The sequence below is a fragment of the Corvus kubaryi genome, unplaced genomic scaffold, assembly GCF_017639235.1.
Source record: "Corvus kubaryi isolate FWS band 111438036 unplaced genomic scaffold, C.kubaryi_AGA036_p1.0 37392, whole genome shotgun sequence".
NCBI lineage: Eukaryota > Metazoa > Chordata > Aves > Passeriformes > Corvidae > Corvus > Corvus kubaryi.
In genome coordinates, this window is record NW_024581131.1 from 3,888,428 (window position 1) to 3,908,320 (window position 19,893).

Here is a 19,893-nt window from a genome sequence, read left to right on the forward strand (position 1 = left end):
TTAATGAGATGACTTCTAATTACTTTGTTTCATTTTCAATAATTTGCACATAATGAAAAATCTGCTGTGCTGACCTAACATCATAGCCAAAAATTTAGCCCAATATCTCAAAGATAAAATATTCATCTATTTTCAGAACACTCCTCTACCATTTCAGGACATACCCACAGTGCAAAAGTCACTCTAATGCATGAAATAAATGTATACTATACTTTTAATCAGAAGAGACATTAGAAGTGCCACCGAAGGCTACTGACATCAGCTATATAACCAGAGAGCAGCACAGGGACTTACCTCCCCTTGATCTGAAAAAACCTGTTTAAATGGGGTAAGCAAGTAAGAGAGCAGGTCGAAGGCATTCTGAGCTGCTGGGATGGTCCCGTAAGTGCTGTACCACAGCATCATGCAGAGAAGCTGTGCAATCAATCAGAAAAGACGTAATTAGCATCTCTCATTATACACACATTCATTTTCATTTCAAGACTGCATAATTAACTAATTTAGTTAGCGCTGATTTCATGTTGATTATCGCTTTTGCTTTAAGAAGTCAGGTATTTTCTAGGCTGTAGCTTGACAGGAATAAAAAGACTGAAGACTCCAAGCTCAGCCACTATTAACTAGATGTGCATCACCGAGTTACACAGGCTCCCTCCTACCCTCACTAGCAAAAGGGCTGCCCAGAAACAGCAAGTTGAGCAACACTGAAAGAGCAACATGTTCCTCTGACTTCTGAACTTTCAGGATTATTACTTTTAGATCCAAACTAGTAATTGCATGGATTTAGGATGTTATTAAAAACTCTTAAGGCCTCTCTCAAAGCTCTCACAAATAGCCATGTTTCACATAGGCATCACTATAAATACACACACAACATACACACATGGAAACTTTTCATTTGAACCACTTAAGGGTGCTGCACACGCCACAGTTAGCATAAACTACAAGAGCAATGATTTTATACTTAACACGCTCACAGAGAGGTATAACCTCATCCCCAACTGTGAAGGGCGCACCACAGCTTTAAAGGATACACCTCCTGCTCCATTTGTTAACAACATGGGTCTTTACCCCCATACACATCAGCCACAGAAAATGGATTTGGTGGGATATCGGTCATTCAGCAAAGGAGGCATTTGCAGAGAGGCAGGAAATGGGATGGGAGTCTGGGACATCAAAAGGCAGGGGCTGCTCTCAAGGCAAAGCCGTGAGAGGTGGCTGCAGAAATGAGGACTGCATCTATGCCCACTGCTACATCTAGAGTGAATAAGGAGGAAACCTCCCAAGCCAGTGCAGCCTAAAAGAAGGGTCCCAGCATCCCAAAGCTATGGCAAGCTGCCTTACCAGTATCTGTGAGAGGACAAACAGATACATGCTGTCTCCAGGTATTAATCCATTCCACCGGGGAGGCCAACCGAGCACTGCCGTTTTCTGGGAGGCTTTCAGGGACTGCTCCTTCCTGTTCAGCTCTCCTTGCTGTCCTTCAGCTTCATCCACTGACTCCATAACAGCTGGACGGGAACAACCTTCACGTGAAAACGACATGTGCAGGGGATGAATGGGATGTGACCCCGCAGGCACCGCGGGGGCTGCAGGGCTATTGTTTTCCTGGAGACGATGGTTACCTCTCAGTTCCGCCTCAGCAAGCGCAGCTCAGGATTGTGAGCGTCACACTCTATTAGTGCAGCTTTATTCACCTGCCTTCCTCAGAAAAAAGTGAGTGTGGGCGGATAAATTATTTTCCCTTTCTTTCCGGAGGTGCCGATTCTGGGCTTTGTTGTTAACAAATTCTCATTTACATTGCTGCACTTTTTCATTTTTACTTTTTAAAAGAAGCTACCTGTGCTATTGCCTAGCTACACACTTCCCAGCTACATGATGGCAAAGAACCCATTTTGCCCCTTCCCGTCTCAATTTTTCTATTTCTTTTATTTGTCTGCTTTGTCTAGTTCGATTATAAATTTCTGAGGTAGAGACTGTTTCATGTTATGTGTCTGAATAGTGCTCAGGGGCTCTGGGTTTTAGCTGAGTGTCCTAAGGCACTAATAAAATAGACTTTATTCCAATAACCTACTTCTTGGATGAATTCATCCTCAAGAGCTATTTAATAATGTTGCAATGCTGTTCTGTTCAGTGGAAATAACCACTGGTGTGGCTAGTCCCTCAGAAACAGTGTTTTGAATAGAGTCTGTGTAGATATAAATTCATTTACAAGAGAAAAGGAGTGGAAGATCAGACTCACTGGGTGTAAGTACTACTGACTTACATCTTTGTACATGAGGAATGCCCCAAGGCTGCCCTGTGTACAACACTGTAGTCTTAAGTCTAAACCAGCCTCTTGTGTCCCACGGAAAGGCCACATCATTGGTCCTTCCATGGTTTGTTGAGGAAAGGTTTCTATAAAACGTTCCTCTCAACAAACATTTCTCTACATATCTCACAATAGTAACTCTAAGTCAGATAAGCACCCATTAACTAGCCAGAGCTCTAATTAGGCAAATGAAATATATCTGTGTATCAGCTGAGGGTCTGGCCATAGTAAGAATTCATCTTTTAATGCTGTTTTTTTAATGCTAGAACACAACCACTTGAAAACAGCACTTTTCCAAGAAAAGCAGGAAGTTTCTGGAATATAGCTCAAGAGATCATGGGAAGTCTACCTCTCAGTCCTTAATGCTGAAAATTTTCAAGCTTTTAAACTGCTTCACGTCTCACTAGATTTGAACAAAAATTGAGAGGAAAACACTTGTTAATGCTTGCCAATTTTTTCCTGCTATTTTTGTGGGATGTTTATGTTCTGTGTTTTGGAACAGGAATTTGAAATTTAGCAGGGACAGAATCTTCGTGTCAGAAACTATTTTTGTCATCCTTGCAGAGAGACATGTACCTGTGGCTGAGATCTAAAGCTTCAAAAATATCTACTTTCTTAGAGTTTATTATTGTTTGCTCCTGAAGTCTCTAACCTTCCATTTTCACTAAACATAGTTTAAGTTCTTCTTTTTCTTTATCTGCATTAAATAATGTACCTGTGTCCCTAAGAATGCTTAATGAACATATTTACTGTTTTTCCAAGTTCTGATGATTTCCTGTCTTGCATACTCCTCCCCAAAGCTCAAGATAAAATATACACAGTGAAAAACTAAAGCAACACTGGGAAGACAACCAGACCAAGAAATGCAAGGAGCCAAGGAATGCAGATTTCACGCTCAGCTTTCAACTGGTTTTTATAAGTCATAATTTTTCATATTTCAGATTTTTTTTAACTGACCAGGTAATGTATGCCTTATGTAGCAGGTAAACAGCATTTCTTTGTTTTGTACTTGTAACAGCCTGAGATTTTACAAGGTCATTTCTGGTTGGAAACAAACCCCTGACTATAATACAACGATGTGAAGGCCACTTAACTACATCTTCTGGAAAAAAGATGTCAAAGTTAGGGCACTGCCCTGTGTCTGTAACCATGGGGATCTGTGCCTCTCCACAGCCCAGAAGTCCAATTCCTGGAATTCCAGCGTTGTCTAATAACACCCGTACAATTGTAGGGGTCATATTCTCCTCCTTACAACTGCCCTGTATGAAGGACAATAGACCACTCTTACTTTCAATTATTTTCACTGCATAAGGTAGAGAGAGACCTGGTCTGTGGACATAGGAGCCCAGGATCCCAGCTCTGCTGAATTGACACTGTTATCAAGAGTTATTTTCCCTAACACAACAGAAGGCAAAAGGTGCAAGAACTAAAATAATGGGGAACTGGCTGAATCCATACATAAAAGTGAACAGATACATGTCTTGGATATACAAAGAGAAGGTCTAGTATTAACCAAAATCCACTCAAACTTTTCTCCTACAGATGCCAAAAGATTAGATTCTAACAAACATAATGATGCCCACCTAGGCTTCTGTATTGGTTTAACTATGCCAGCTTTACACAACACTTCAATTAGCACTCACACATCATCTTGCAATCCCATATTCCTGTATTGTTTGCCCTAATGGGCCCAGGATTCTTTCAGCTGCAGATGAGGTAATGAGTGAGACATCAGTGAAGCTTTCTTGTGTCAAGGTGAATGTGAAGGTCCTGAGAGAGCTGCATCCAGGAGTGAATTTAGCCTCTCCTCTGCTAGTGATTTGACTGACAGTAAAATGTAGCATCCATGTGATAGCCTCCTTATTTCCTGCATCATGGAGATGGGGATTCAAGTTCCATGAGTACTTCTGCTTTGGAACAAGACTACACTTGCTAGGAAAAAAAAATCCTTTGGCAGAAGAATTAAAAGGTCTCTGACATCTGTAGCAGCCATATGGCTTGTGAAAGCAAGTTGAAATTTCAAAACAGCATCATAAAGTTAACCTCATCCTTGCTGTTCAGGGAGAAGCACTTTCTGGATCATGCCAGGGATCCATTCATCCTGTATTCTTTCCTTAAGCAGTGCCACCAAAACAAGCTGCCAAAAATACACAGCACAGGACTGCATATTATTATATTATGGAATAATATATATAGGGAAACATCTTTCTTCACTCAGAAGGTAAAAGCTGGCTTCTTAACTGGCAATGCCCATTTTAAATTTCCTGCATCTCCATATCTTTTTTTTTCTGACTTCATGTGCGGGTACATAACAGGCACAAGAAAGAAAAAACACCTATATAACTCTCAGAAAAACAAGTGCTTAGAGTACTAGTCTTAGCTGAAACACTAAAAGGCACTGTAGCAATAATAAGCGAGTCAACAAAGCCTTACAGTAACAAACATGCCACGATCCCATCAAATCCTGCTGTGGGTGAGGCATTAGCAGCTCTGTAACTCAACTGATTCATACTTAAAGCCTTCAGAGAAAAACAAAAAACAACCTCTTAGAACCTCACATCCTGGCTATATTTCCTAATGAAGTTAACATTTTAGAAGGAACTTGTGTCCTCTCTTGTGCATGGGTGCTAATGCTCAAGGAATTGGCACAGCTCCATTGGCAGACTTAATTTAACAATGTATTTTTGAGAGAAAGACTTATTCCTCAACAAAATTGTTTTTATAACAGAAAGAAAATGTACCCCAGCAGTGAAAAGACAGTGCTCATACAGTTATTAGACATTTATGCACATCCATCTTACTGTCCTTGTGGGAATTATGCTTCTGAGTTGGACGGTGCTGCCTCTTCACTGGGAAATACAGATTTTATTAATGGTGGATTCTACCTTCCAGACACACAAGACAGGAGAGCAAAAGGGGCCTCACCTGTTCTGCCAAGTCTCAAGCTGCAGCAGCCAACACACCACAGCAGCTCGGCTGCATTGCCCCTAATTGTTTTAGGTGTATTGAGGTACATTGCCCTCTGAACCTCTCCACATCTTCATGATGGTCACATGTGGTGAGAATTTATAGGAATGGACCACAGTGTGGAAGCATCACAAAGTATGAACATGCCAGCAATACCTCACATCCATCAAGATTATCAGCATTTCAGACCAGAGTCTTAAGTCCATTTATGGCTTCTGCATCTTCAGATGTCCAAATGCAACTGCCTACTGAAATCTCAGCCTCTAATTTCCATCTAACTGCTAGGGAGAACTGCTACTGATGAAAGAGCAGTAGATGAAAGCACACTACTGTGATAGGTCTCAAGTACACTGCTTCTTTTGACGTGCACCTCAACTGTACATGCAGGACACAGCCCTTGGCAATGAAGTTCACAGATCTGGTCAAGACCTTGTTAAATACACACATCATAAGACATCCTGATCGCAGGCAAGTCCAGGTGTTGGAAAGACACATCAAAGCTGAATGAGCTGCCTCAGAGTGCACATGAACAAGAGGCAGCTTGTTCTAGAGGGTAAAAAGCCTGTCTATCCAAAGAATGGGGCTTTAGGAGAAAGGTATTGGCTAAGAAAACATTCTCTTTTTTGGTTGCCACTGCAGCATGACAAGGATGGAAACTGAATATTTAGCTTTCTTTTGCCCTGCAGTGGTATGGAAAGAAGGGGGTAAGAGGAAGGGGACCTCTCATACTTGCATGACAAGCATAACTTGTGTACTTAGGTTCTTCACTCTGCAGACTCAAACTTCTACCAAACTTCTTCATGAACAGCAACCTAATTTATTAAGTACTAAACATGACAGGAGCTGCATCATTACTGTTTACAGACAGATAAAATTCACCACCAAGGAAAGTCTGTTTCTTCTTGATTCTGTCTGCACTCCTGACTCATCTGATAAGTTATGTTGAAAATTTACACTAAAGATATAATGATCTGTGTTGAAAACTGGGGATGCTATTTGCTGTTACCCTAAGAATGCATCTCTCTCTCTCTCTAGCTCCTCCATTATTAATTTTTTTGACCTTTCTGATCATGACAACTGCTACTTTGCTTGATCCCTGACCCGCTCTGTTTACAAGAGTTCAATGAATTCATGTTTTCCAAATGGCTGAGTAAAACGCTGCTCAGGAGGAGAGCATCTAGGCCTCAAAAGTATCCAGATTAAAAGTTGCAAATTAAAACATCCCCAGATGCACCCCAGAACTACCTACTACTGACTGACTGGAGATGGAGGGGATTTACAACTATGTAATTGCCTCAGTACTTTCAATTCCACTCTGGATAAAGTCCAAGTTCTAGGTGCCAAGAGCTTGTGGTTGGTAGATCTTACATTTGTAATGCAAAACCACATCGAGAGCTACTTCAGAAAGTATCAGACAGCTTAATTCAAACACTAGCAACAAGCCAGGCAGATTCATGGGTCCCACTACATTTACCACTAAACACTGCAAGGCACCAAAGCAACCCTAAAATCACTTTGGTATCTAACTGGAAGCCAGTTAGATCCATCCTGTGGTCCTCTGTAGGACTGCAGACTGCAACTGCAGACATCAGACTCCTCTCTGTAACAGAATTTAAAGAAATAAGCCTGACATACCACCAATCTAAGTAAGAGGTCCAAGAAACTGGAACTACCCTCTCTGACACATTAGGGAGGAATGGAAGATTCTTCACCAAGACTTGGCCTACACACCAGCAACGCGGGTGTCAGTCTCCTATGTTACTTAATCTGAGATGAATTTCAGCTTACAACTTCTAATGCTCTTAGTTTGCACTAAGTTTATTTACCCCAGTCTGTAAGAACAAGCTGAGCCAGGCAAGAGGCTGTGTGGGGAACAACTGAAATTTCTAACATTCAAGGATTCTATTCGGGAAAGCTGAATATTTTTGCTAGAAAGATCACACTGGAAATACCTGTGTTTCATTCACTCTGATTCATGGGTTGATATGCCCATCAATTCAGCTGCTCACAGCTCTCCAGAGACATTGTTTCAGGCTCTCTGAGATTCAAGAGAACACCACCTCATGCTTGTTTTTTTTGTGTGTGCGTGTTGGGGAAATTCAGTGACAATGATGCACACTATAGCTTTAAAATCGAGATTTTAGTAAGTACAGCCACTGATTTAAAATGTCTACCATTCTCTTGATTAGTCTATAGAGAAAAATCTACTTCGGTCCTCCATTCTCAAAGACAAACAGAATTGGTAATAAAATACCACAACTTTTTGCATCACTACAAAACTCCTTACGAAGGCTCTGCAATGGTCCCTCCCTAATCCTGAACAAGAAAGTTAATTTATCCTTGTGTGACAGAGGATAACCCACAAATACCAACTTTCCTTTGCACTTATTTGTACATGAGTGGCATGTAGCATGGGGAAAGCCAGCAACCTCCTTCTGGGGAAGGCAAGCATTCTCTGTGGAGTTCTTTGATGGTGCAGAGAGGAAAAGGGGTGTCACCTACTCACCAGGAGAAGTACTATAGACTTGCACTTCCCAAGCTCAGCTGGTGGAGTCTGGCTGCCACTTATGCCAAACTCCAATTACCAAAAGGGACAGATGCATCAAGAGAGAAAGAAAGGAAAGGGTAAAGTCATGCAGAATATCTGTGAGCGAGGCATGCAGAGAACTGAGGTCTACGTATTTCTAGCTGATGCTTCGCCCCTTTCACTGGCAATATTTCTAACAAACTTGAAGAAGAAACTTTCCTCTTTACTTGAAATAAGTTCTGCTGAAAATAATACGCAGTGCCTTTGCCATGCTGGGGGGCTGCACAGCTCCATCCGTAAAGGGCCTCTTCTCATCTCTGAGGGAACAGCAACCTGATGCCAGAGTGCGCAAGGAGAATAGTTGCCTTTCCACTCAGCAGCTCCCTGCTGAGCTGCTGAGTCACATGTTTTCTCTGCATTCATTTCACACTGCTCCCACTCAGTCCACCTGCCACTTCATCTGGGATGGGTGGGAGGAGAGAAAGAGAGGTGAAGGCAGAAAAAATGTTCATGTTCACCCAGGACCATTATTATGACACCGCGGGGTCACATATAAAAGCAAGCCTGCAAGCTGCTAGAGAGGGATGGAGAAGAGAAATATCAGACTGCAAGACAAGCTGCCTCCCCCTCTTCTTCAACAGGAGGAGACTGGCCATCACATAAGTTGCAAACCTCATCTGATTCCCAATCGGTCAATGATGTTAAGCGCTTGCTGATAAGTTCTGTGAATCTCAGGCTACGGACAAGGCTCGTTGCTGTGATTTAGAAGAGCCTTCAAGTTGCTGTGATTTTTTCAACAGTCCAACAGCTACTGTGTTGTAATTGTCTGGCTGTCACAGGGAAGTGCCACAATGATAAGTGAAAATATCATCTGGATAGATTCCAGTTCCTAAGGGCATCTTCAGCTGAGTTGCTGCAGTGGAAATGTCTACCAGCTCCAACTTTCATCATTAAAGAAGACGAAGAGGAAATCCTAGCCATTTTATTGCAGGTTCCATAACGCTCAAGCCTAACAGGAGCCATCTCCTACTACCTGTTAAATTCTTGTACAGAAAAGGGACTCTATTATCAACGGTGGGAAACATGTTTATCACGGTTACAGAGGGTCCAGATTACCCTTAGGATGGGCTGTACACATGGAAATAAACATTTAATTAAATTACCACAGTAGTATTTTTTCTGTGATTAGAATTCTGGGACAGTACATTTTATAAGTCATGAAAAAAGAAAATGCCCAGAAGTTTCCTAATTTATTAAATCAATTTCTGAAAAACTGCTTTTGAAACTAACTTTCAGACTATATGAGGACAACTGTGATTAATTTTCAGACTAATGTTTAACCCACAGCTACTGTTAGCAGAAAAACTGAGGGCTTGTTATGAGCTAAATAAGGATTTTGTTTTATTAAACCAAATTAATGATTCAAAAAAGAAGCCTGTTTTTCCCTGTGAGAAGGAATCTGTTCTTAGTTAATGTTCAGTCTTACTTTTTAGTGACTCTAGTACAAATCTCTGCAAATGTGCTTGCACTCTACAGATCTGAAATGCAAAGACAAAATCCAGTCTCAGAGGGTGAAGTGATACAGCATTAAAATGCCTTTCTATATCAACTTCCACTCCCCACCCCACAGAGTAGCTCACTGTGGTGTTGTTCAAGAAGTAGTTCAGGAAAAAAATGATAACTGCAGAGGAAAAGAAACATGGGAAAGAAAAAAGCAAAACTCACAATCTTCTCAAATTCCCCTGCCTCCATAGAGTCTTTTTTGTTCCAAATAATCAAAAGATTTGCAAAACACAATTTTAAAAGACAGGATGCTGGCCTACAAAGTCATCCCCTGGAGGGGGAAGGATGCAGCCTGACACCAGAGATTTTGTTTTACTGAAGGGTGGGTCTGGGGGACTTCATTTGATCTGTCACCAACCCCTTCCTTTCTGGAAGAAACCAAATGTTCCAGACAGCATTCCTCTCATACTAGGTTCCTACACACTGGTATTGGCTGCTTTACAATATACCTAACCCACCTAGTAGGAGAAGGTAATTTACCTGATCCTCACACCAAATCTCTAATCCACAACAGCTCATATGAAACAGACCTGCAAGGGAAAAGCAGCTCAGGATACCTCAGTTGACACCACTCTGAATTAGGTGTGAGCCTCACTCAGATGGGAGCAAGAAGAAAAAAATCCTCAGGCCCTCTGCTCTGGAAAGACAGCAAAGAGGAACTGCTAGGAGCCATCAGAAGCAGTAAGGGACTGTCAGATAAAGCAACCATATGGGAAGTATATGGGAGCTACTGTACCATCTGCAGGGTCTGGCAGGGTCTGACTGCCAGGGTCCTACACTCAATATAAACTGCTATGTCTCTACTAACAATGGGGAAGTTGCTCTTAATTCCCAATACAAGACTAGTTATGCCCTTGTCCACATCTAAATCATACTCCCACTACTAAATCAAATACACAAATGGTTTATTCTTAATGGCTCTCCTAATGCTTACAGGTCTTAAACACAAGATGTGTTGTTGGGCAGTGTCATTTTTCCTTTTTCTCCTGTGAAACATCAAGTTAAATGAAATGCCATTTCTCAGGGCAGCTAGGGCCCCTTGAGGAGAGTTTGCTTCAAAATAAAATATTAAATATGGTGTCAAATTACAGCTCTTAAGCGAATGCAGACCCTCAGAGGGCAGAGACACTGAATATTAACTTCTATCACACCCACACATAATTAGCAATTGCACTCTTTCAATCAGGGCTCAATTCAAAGCTGCTTTGGTTTGATTTTGTCTTTTCTCCTTTCCTCTTAACCCTCTTACAGAAGGTCCATCCGATTACCACTGAATATTAGATACAATTTAAATTTTTCTTTTCATTAAAGAATAGATTTATTTGTTATGCTGTTTTCTTCACTGAACATTTTCAAGTGCCTGGTGATAATTCGGGAGCTGCCTTGAGCTTTTATAAACAGACTACAATTTCACTTCCAGTGGAGTTGGTTGTCCCAAATTAATCCCAGGCTGCAAATTCCCTTTAGCACTGAAAATGGAAATCCACAAAGCAGCTCTGTAATTCCACAGTTCAAGAGATAAAGGCCTAGACTGCCCATGCACAGGCCACACAGGCAGGGAGAACTGTCAGCAGCACAGTGATGCAGATCGAAGTGTACAGGTTTGAACTCTCTGAAACAGGATAACCAACTCTCTGCTCCCAAACCTTAATAATAATTTTTGTGCCTTTACACTTTAGCTATAGGATATACTTAAATGTCCCTGAGTGCATAATCAAAAAATGGCAATAATTTACAACCAGACAAACAGCCTCTTCAATAAAAGAGTGACTGGCAATTAAAAGAAACAAACACATTCTGGTATCACACACTTTTGGAAGTGTTTACTATTCGTACCACTATAATCTGAATTGGTGTTGTCACACTGCTATTGTTGGGAAAAAAACAAAAGGCATATTTCTTTTGTTAAATTAATAACTTCTACAGTCATAATGCTAATACCACTGTGTGTTTCTAACGTCTCCCCAGTGACTGGCCTGGCATTCTGTAGGTATTAGATCTGCTCTCATGAATGAATGGGTTTGCACCTTGAAGCAGAGGGGTGATTTGTTGGCTTCCTGCCAGGTTCAAATGGGAACATTTTGATGTCATTCATTTGGGGATAGCCTGCTTTACTAAGTGACTCAAATCTTATGCCCTGGAGCCTTCACAAAAAAACATTTAGGAAAGCCACTATCACATTCATTTCAAAGACAGTAAATTATATCAAGACCAGTCTCAACAATCATCTTCAGCCACAAACCTGATACATGCCCCAAGGGTATTATGCCAAGTATAAGCATTTTGCTTTCTTTCATGCATTTAAAAAGGCTATGCTTGCACTGCTCGGCTTCCTCAGAAAGCAATAGTATCCTTCAGACCCTCTAATTTAGGCTTTGAAATAAACACTTGTAGAGATAAGGGTGTGGACATCCATAGACAAGATCAATTTTATCTCTGTCTTAGAGCCCTATTTCCATCCAGGGCTACACCATTATGGGCCCTAATGGAAATCCTGAACAATTAAATATCATTGTTTCCAGTTCAGTGCTCTGCTACCTCTCTAACTGCAGTCCCTTCATGTTAGAGGCATGCTTAGATTACTGAAATGTCACAAGTATAAGAGTTTCAAGCTCTCCTTCTCCCTAGCTATCCACACAGGTGCATAAAAAGTGAACAATGCAAGTAAAAAGTGGTAACAGTCCTGCTTTTTAGTCTGTCTGGGTTCCTATACTGTGCTCATCAACATGGATACACAGCCTTAAATAGTAAACTAAAAAAGATGCAACAGCTTGCCTTCTCATCCTCTTCCCAGGGAGGGAACATGCACTGAGCAATGTTTTGTCTAGACAGATAAGCAGACATGCACAAGTTGTTACGGCTCTCTGTTGGAGAAGGTGACACAAAAAAAGCACACACTGGTGATGAGCTTTGCAATTATTCCGGGAGGATTTTGCATCACTTGTCTGCAGCCATGAGCTTCACTCTACAAAACAACCCGAAGAAACAAACCTCTCATGCTCACATGTATCCCAAGGCTCCACTCCACCTCACACCACACAGCCTCAGGCTGAGTTACCGTGGCAGGAGCTGACATTAATCAACAGGTCCCCACAGTGGTAAGCAAACACCATTTTGGATCCTGCATAAGCAGAGAATTTCTACTTCTAGCTCCAGAATGGGGTCACAGATAGATTTTCATTGTGTACTCCAGATAATGCTGCAGAAATGATGATGATCTGGGGTGGCATGGAAGCAGGCAGCGGTGCACTTGCATCTGTGGGAGGCACACCTTAAAACCTCCCATTGCTTCAGGTATAAAAGGTCTCATAGTATGTCCTATTCTGAGGATGAAAAGACAGTGATTTACCTCCTCAACTATGCAACACGAATTGGGACTATTCAAAAACATTGTCTCATCAGGTCTTGATTGAAGCATTTCTTTCTTTTCAGAAGCTCCTGATTTCATAACATTTATAATTCAGGTCACCACAAAGGCACCAAACATATTCTTATGGACTCCTAGCTGCCCCACAGTTTTGTATCCATGTTGAAACATGCTGTGTACATAACATATTTTGGAATATGAGTAGTCAATTGCTTCCCTTAGGATGCTCTTTATGAGGTGTGGGTGACAGTATGTGTCAATGGGAAGCAAGACTTCATCCACAGAGCTGTATTTCTGCTATGCTATCCAGAACACTTCATCTGCCTTAACAGGAGATGCCAAATGCCTCAGATCAAGTCTCCTCCCACACTTGACTTCAATATGAAGAATAAAGTACTGAGTAATCTTGTAAATCTCATTCTTAGCTTCTGAAGACCAGTGTGGCACTTTCAAACCATCCCACCTCTGTCTTCCTCCACATTACTTCAAGATTCTACTAAAAGAATTTTTTTTGCTTGCACCCCTCATCGCCCAATGCCAATTATGTACAACAAACCTGCTTGGTACTTTCCTGAAGGGTTTGTGTGGCAAGGCTTTGGTAGCAGGGTGTGGGGGGCTATGAGGATGGCTTCTTTGAGAAGCTTCCCCACGTCTGACAGTTCTAATGCCAGCCAGCTGGCCAAGGCCAAGCACATCAGATGGTAGGAATGCCACTGGGATAATCTGTTTAAGAAGGAGAATAAAGTTGTGGCACAGAAGTAAATGTGGCCAGAGAAGAAAGGAGTGAGAATATGTGAAAGAAACAGCCCTGCAGACACCCGGATAAGTGCAGGAGGGGCAGTAGGTGCTTCAGGCACCAGAGCTGGGATTCCCCTGCAGCCCATGGAGGAGCAAAGATCTACCTGCAGCCTCTGGAGGACCCCATGCCAGAGCAGGTAGATGCCCAAAAGAAGGTTGTGACTCTGTGGTAAGCCCATGCTGGAGCAGGTTCCTGGCAGGGGGACCTGCAGACTTGGGAAGAGAGGAGCCTGTGCTGGAGCACCCTGTTCCTGAGGAAACACATCCGCTGGAAAGAACCCACACTGGAGCAGTTTGTGAAGGACTACAGCCCGTGCAAAGGACTCACGTTGGAGAAGTTAACGGAGGACTGCCTCCCATGGGAGGGAACCCATGATGGAGAAGGGGAAGAACTCTTTTTCCTAAGGAGGAAGCAGTGGCAGAAAAACCATGTGATGAACTGACCATAATCCCCATTCTCCATCTCCCTGAATCATTGAGAGAGAAGAGGTAGAGAATAAGGAATGAAGTTAAGACCAAGGAAGGAAGGGTAGGAGGAAGGTGTTTTTAAGATTTGTTTTACTTATCATTATCCTGCTCTGATTTTGATTGGCAATAAATTCAACTAATTTCCCTGAGTTTTGCATGTGACAGTAACTGGTGAGTGATCTGTCCTGGTCCTCAACTCATGAGCCGTTTGTTGTATTTTCTCTCCCTTACCCAGTTCAGAGGGGGGTGACAGAGCGGCTTTGGTGGGTGCCCGGCCTCCAGCAAAGGTCAAACCACCACAGTAGCATTAATTATGCTGGGAAGATCATAAAAAGAATGGACAAGAGCTACATTTTACCCATGGCCCAGGTAGAAGCCCTGTGATCTACTTCCGATATGCTGAGCAGAGACACAAAAAGACAAAAGAGGAAACAGGGCAGTATCAAGTCCTATTTTTGAGGGGTAACTCAAAACATCATAGTTCATCCTTTCATCTCCGCAGATCTTGAAATGACCTTATCAGCTGAACAGACAATAGCATCCCCAAATCCATATGTGCATCCAATAGGAGTAGCACTTTAGTAGCATGTAAAAAAACCCCTAAAGAACAAAGGAAGCTTCACCTTAGAGCTGTTGCAAAAGTGTTCCTCCGTACAGAAAAATAACACATGCTCTTCACTGTGCTGGCAAAGGACATTCAGAACCTATCAGTACCAGTGAGCACACAGGATGCTAAATGGGGCCATTTTGAGAACGCCTGCACAAACCTGACAGAAAGAAAAATGACCTATTCTGAAAAATAGATCTGTATTTATCTTTGTCTCCCACAGAAGGCATTCAAAATGGAAGGCATTTAGTGTCTTTCAGGAGTGCCATCCCTCTTATCAAAAGGCTGCAAAATTGGTCAGATGAAACTTTTACCCCTTTCAGCAGGAATGTTGCCTGTGCAAGGAAGTTGGGGCCAAGACTTACAGTCTAACCAGCTTCCCTTCGGTTTCTGTAAGACATCTCTTTGACATACTCAGAGGGAAGGTAAAGGCATTCAAACTGTGAAAGACTCTGCAAAGCAGCTGCTTTGGACTGTCATTTGAAGGTCAGTCTCCAACACACAGTATTTATTTTCCTATTGTCAAACAACCTGAGTAGAAGGGACTTTTAACAGAATATGTTAGTTAATTGAATCTGGAACATTAATAGGTTTTTCACAACACTGTAGCATTTTTTTCTATGAAAAGCAATGAAAAAATGGTTCTATTTAAAAGTGGCAATAGCTGTAGTCTTTGAACATATGCTTAATGAATAAATCTGTTAGGAAAAAACCCTTGTGTGTATTGGAGGGGGGTAGTATGTTTGTTCTCACTTAAAGCGTGCCATGATGACAATCATCAACAGCAAATGGCATCTATTGTTGGGACTAAAAAAAATTTCATTTGGCCATTTAATTTCAGGTGAAATAGCTCTTTTCTTTTAAATAACACATTCTTTTAGCTAAGCAGTTGAGTTGAAAATAAAGCAATAGCAGATCCATGTCATTAAGGACACCTGATAAGCTCTTTGGGAGGTGCAAAGAGCCATAACACAGTAATATCCAGGCAGCTTACTGCCACATCATGGGGTGCAGCACACAGAAAGCCAACAGCCTACAGGGAAGAGGAATTCAGATCCCAGGGGGAGAACAGCCTAACAACCCAGTGCTACCACATATTGCAGTGGTGGGCGCGATCCCAAGGATGAAATTACATAGGATACAGCAAAACACAGGAACTGAGCAGAATAGACTCTGCAAAGCTTAGATGACAACCAGAAACCTGTGATGAAAAACACATGAGAACAAACTGAACCTACTGCATTGCCATTTGCATGAGCAGGTGGATAAATCTAATAAGCTGGAAGATTTGTTTGTGAAATTAAAATGCCAATTCCATACACTGGGAAGCGTGAAAAATATCCACAGTCAAGCCAGAGCTGTCTGGGTATTTTTAAAGGAAGCTTGACAGATGTTGTGAAAATGTACTGCAAAAGAGTCAAACCTGTCAGTATTTACTCAACTCTTCTGTTGAAGAACTCCATGTTCCTCTCATGGAGTGCCCAAATCTCTCCTTTCTCCACTTAAACTGAGAGTTTAAGCTCCTCAGTTCCACTCTGAACGCTCCAGAGGAAGGTTCACAGAGGCAGATTCCCCTTCCCATTCTTTTTTTTCAATAACATGCTTGACTATGACTCTCTTTTGACAACCCAGCCAGATCTCAGTTGGAAGGCTCATTTTGTGGGGAAAGAGCCATGGGGAACTCGCAAGTTACATTCAATCAAATCTCCCGGTGCAACACACTGCAGCTGGAAATCTAACAAATCTAATGGGTGACACCATACCATGATCACCTCTTCTTTGACAACTCCTCTCAGGTAGCAGGGTGGGGACACCCCTCCAGCCAAGCACAAGCCAATGCCTGCTCTCCATCAGTTTTTTAAAATTCTCAATCCTTGCAGTCCCTCCTCTCTCCTTTTAGAGTTTTTCTTGTGAAGATGCAGAGCAGGCCCAGATCTTAACAAAGATCAGACACCATGTGTAGGCGGAAAGAGATAAGAAGATTCACAAACAAAGCAAGTCTTAGGTTCCCAAGACTTCTTTCCCAAGAGAGAACAGTGATACAATGAAGAAAACCTTCCACCATTAAAACCTCCAATTCTTGAGATTGGTATTCCGCAACTACTCACCCCTTAATGCTATCCTTACTGAAATATTTTCTTTGTTGAGGTTTCTTGCATTTCCCTGATGCCATGATCATTTTTTGCGTTTTCTTTTATACCCCTTTTATATCTTTTTATAATTTCTGTATTCTTAGTGTTTTTTAGCCTATATTCTTACATGTATTTTGTCAAGCTAGGAGACTAAACATCTTAGAAGCCTCGTAGTTAGGGATCAGAAAGCCCCAGACCCCAAGGTCTTCTCCAGAACACATTTTGTAAACTAAGATAAAACCATCCAGGGGAAGGTTCCTTAGGGAGTGGGGCTCACTCGAGCCTCTCCCTGGGGAATCTTTGATAGATATGCTAATTAGTAAGACCTATAATGTTATACCAGATCTATTGGGGGGTGCATTGCGGTGTGCACTGGGGTGCATTCCACCTGGACGTGTGCACCTAAGGATCATGAAAATAAATACAGAGGTAAAACCCCTTTTTCCCTTCTAACCGTGTTTAATTCTTGATTTTAAGACCAGGAAAAGGCATCATCCCCATGGTGATGTCACTAGCAGGCACAAGGAAAGCATGAAATCTCAATCAGCAAACTAGTAGTAGGCAGAGGTCAAGAAACCATGATTTCCAGAGACAGTAGAGGTTTGAGATACAGTGACAACATCAGACTTCCAAAGGGTGGTTTGCTTCAGCTGAAAGAAGTTTAAACTGTTGCAGACAGACCACATAACACATCAGCAAGGTTCTGCTCTCAAAAATGACTAGTTGTCTTACCTGGCTGATTTTCAGCTAATTTCAGCTATGATATTAGTTTGTCTACTAATTAATCAGTTAGTCCACCAAAACAAACAGTGACCACGAGCTGTGCATATAATTCATTATGTAACAACATGTCCAGTTCAAAATACTGCACTGTTTTGGATCTCACATCCCTGAAACAGGCTCTTCAGTATTTTTGACTTATATAATGTGTGTTCTGTGGCATTAAACTGGGTCCCACAAAACCGCTCATCATTTAAGCTAGACAAGGGACTAACAGTAACAAGCGGAGAATGGAGTAGATAAAATACAGACGACAAAAGAAGGTGTATGTTTGGGAATAATGGAAAGGAGAATATCCGATAAAAGAGGAAAGAAGAAAAATAAATACAAGGCCATAGAAGAGAGGCCCACAGGAGGAGGAGGAGTGTGAAAAGTCTGACAGAAGGACTGAGTGGAGACTAAAAACAGCATCTGGCAGTAGCTCAAATCAAACAAGGTAGCATATGCAAGAAGTACAGCATACTGAACACTTCCTTCCTCTTGGGTATTAAATAACCTCAGAATTAGACAGAGAGTCTTCCCTTCCTCTCCTCTGAAATATCTTGCTCCAAACTCTGAAACAGAAAAAAAATCTATTTAAACTTTATGGTGATTGCCATTTCCCAATTACAACTGTGAGCTCTTACTGAAAATTTTCAGACATAAGGCTGCAGAAATCAGACACGGATTTTGACTCATTTTTCTAGTGGGAAACATGATGGTGGGTATCTCATGCCTAACAGACTTAGGGCATCAAGAAGCCAGATTTTCAAAAGCCCCAATCCCCCTAGACAGAGCCCGAGTTCTGCTGAAATAACTCTAATTTTTCTTCAAAAGATGGGCCTAAGTTTCATTGTCAAAGGCAGCTTAAAAATATGGATTACATTTCACGCTGACAGTGAGACAATACCATGCAGTTGTTTTTGAAACTGAGACTGACATGGTTTTCAAACTGCTGCCTACCATGTGCTTTTGCTTCCTTTAATTGTGTCTGTGAATACAGCACACAAATGTGTCTGTTGTCACTCACAATTAAGAAAATACAGGTACAGTTGTGAGAACATCAAATACTACAAACTGGGCAGTGTGAGGACAGCCCAGCTCTCCAAATCTTACACTGCAAGTGATGTTGATGGTATTTGCACCTGCACAAAACCTGAGAAAGTCCCACATGGGGAAGGGTTACAGTGCTGGCCAGGGCCTAATAGAGCTTCAATTCTGTCAGCTCTCACTGGGGTGGAACATGGCCTTACAGGCAGACGTGCCAAGCAAAGCAATGCAACTTCAAGGAATATCCCCCCACGCCCCACCTGTTTTCTGTCATGGTGCATAGGCTGCCACATCTACATCTGACTGCACAGCAGGAACAAACTACAACCACAGTCCTCCATCCTGTGACCATCTGGAGCTGGAATTTGCTGTTGCTCTCCTCAGGTCCATATGCCCATATTTCCTTCACCAGAACACAGGAAAACAAAGACAAAGTTGATGCCATCCAGACTTCATTCTCACAAAGAGCATGGGGTCAAATTCACCTTCTGTGACAGCCCCTATTGCTGAAGAAAAAGCTTAAAAGGTAGGAGCTACACACAGAGAGGCTTGAATAACAAGGGGAGAACTGTCCTAATATGAATTGTGAAAGAAGGATTGACAGAACAGCCCTGAATAACCTTTGAGGGGAGTGACAGCCCAGAGATACTATTTTGCTGCTTGTGTGGTAGTGGAGATACAGAAGAATGTACTTTTACCTTGGATTTGGGATCCCAATCTCCATAGGGACTGACAGAAACTGTTTTAAAAACCCCAAACTCTGTGGTCTACCTTTGAAATACAGCTGCCTACCTGCTAGAGGTCCTGAATCTTTCTGTATTAAGTATGCCCCAATGTCCTGTCAGTGTATGTTCATGATTCTCTATACATCTTTAAACTTTTCAAGTGATATTCTTGTATTAAGGTTCAAAGACTGAAACCCAGGAACATATCAGCAACTGATTCTGTTATCTTTTCATGCAGTATGCTCGAAAGGTATCAAAAAATTCCAACTTTACCTGGAACTTCATCGGAAAGCAAATAATCAGTTCCCTTAAATGCCTCATGAAATCCCAGTCTGAATAACAGAGTATTATCTGTAGTATTCACCAATAAGATGTCCTTGATATTGTGACTGCTGTGCTGGGCTAATGGAGCTGGCAGAGGAGTAAACATACATCAGGGGACACCATCAACAGGGCCAAGCCTTCAAATTACAAATGCCAGTTTACCAATTACCTTTACTTGGTGTGAAGCAAGATAACCATTTTATGCACAGCACAGAAGGAGAATGAAGAGCATCACCACCTGTCCAGCTTGATAAAGGATCAAGTGTAAGAAGAATTAACAGGAAAAAAACCCAAAAAC

At 41.8% G+C, this 19,893-nt stretch overlaps 1 protein-coding gene across 5 annotated transcripts in view; it reads right to left on the reverse strand.

Annotated features, from left to right (window-relative positions):
- PTPN5 (protein tyrosine phosphatase non-receptor type 5) overlaps positions 1 to 19,893 on the reverse strand; it is a 78,247-nt gene that overhangs the window by 32,361 nt on the left and 25,993 nt on the right. For all 5 annotated transcript variants that reach the window (XM_042038628.1, XM_042038629.1, XM_042038631.1 and 2 more), the window contains exons 3-4: positions 1,342 to 1,523; positions 295 to 414 (exon numbers count right to left, since the gene is read on the reverse strand). In XM_042038628.1, the coding sequence (XP_041894562.1) occupies positions 295 to 414; positions 1,342 to 1,523 (302 nt within the window). The remainder of the gene's footprint in view (positions 1 to 294; positions 415 to 1,341; positions 1,524 to 19,893) is intronic.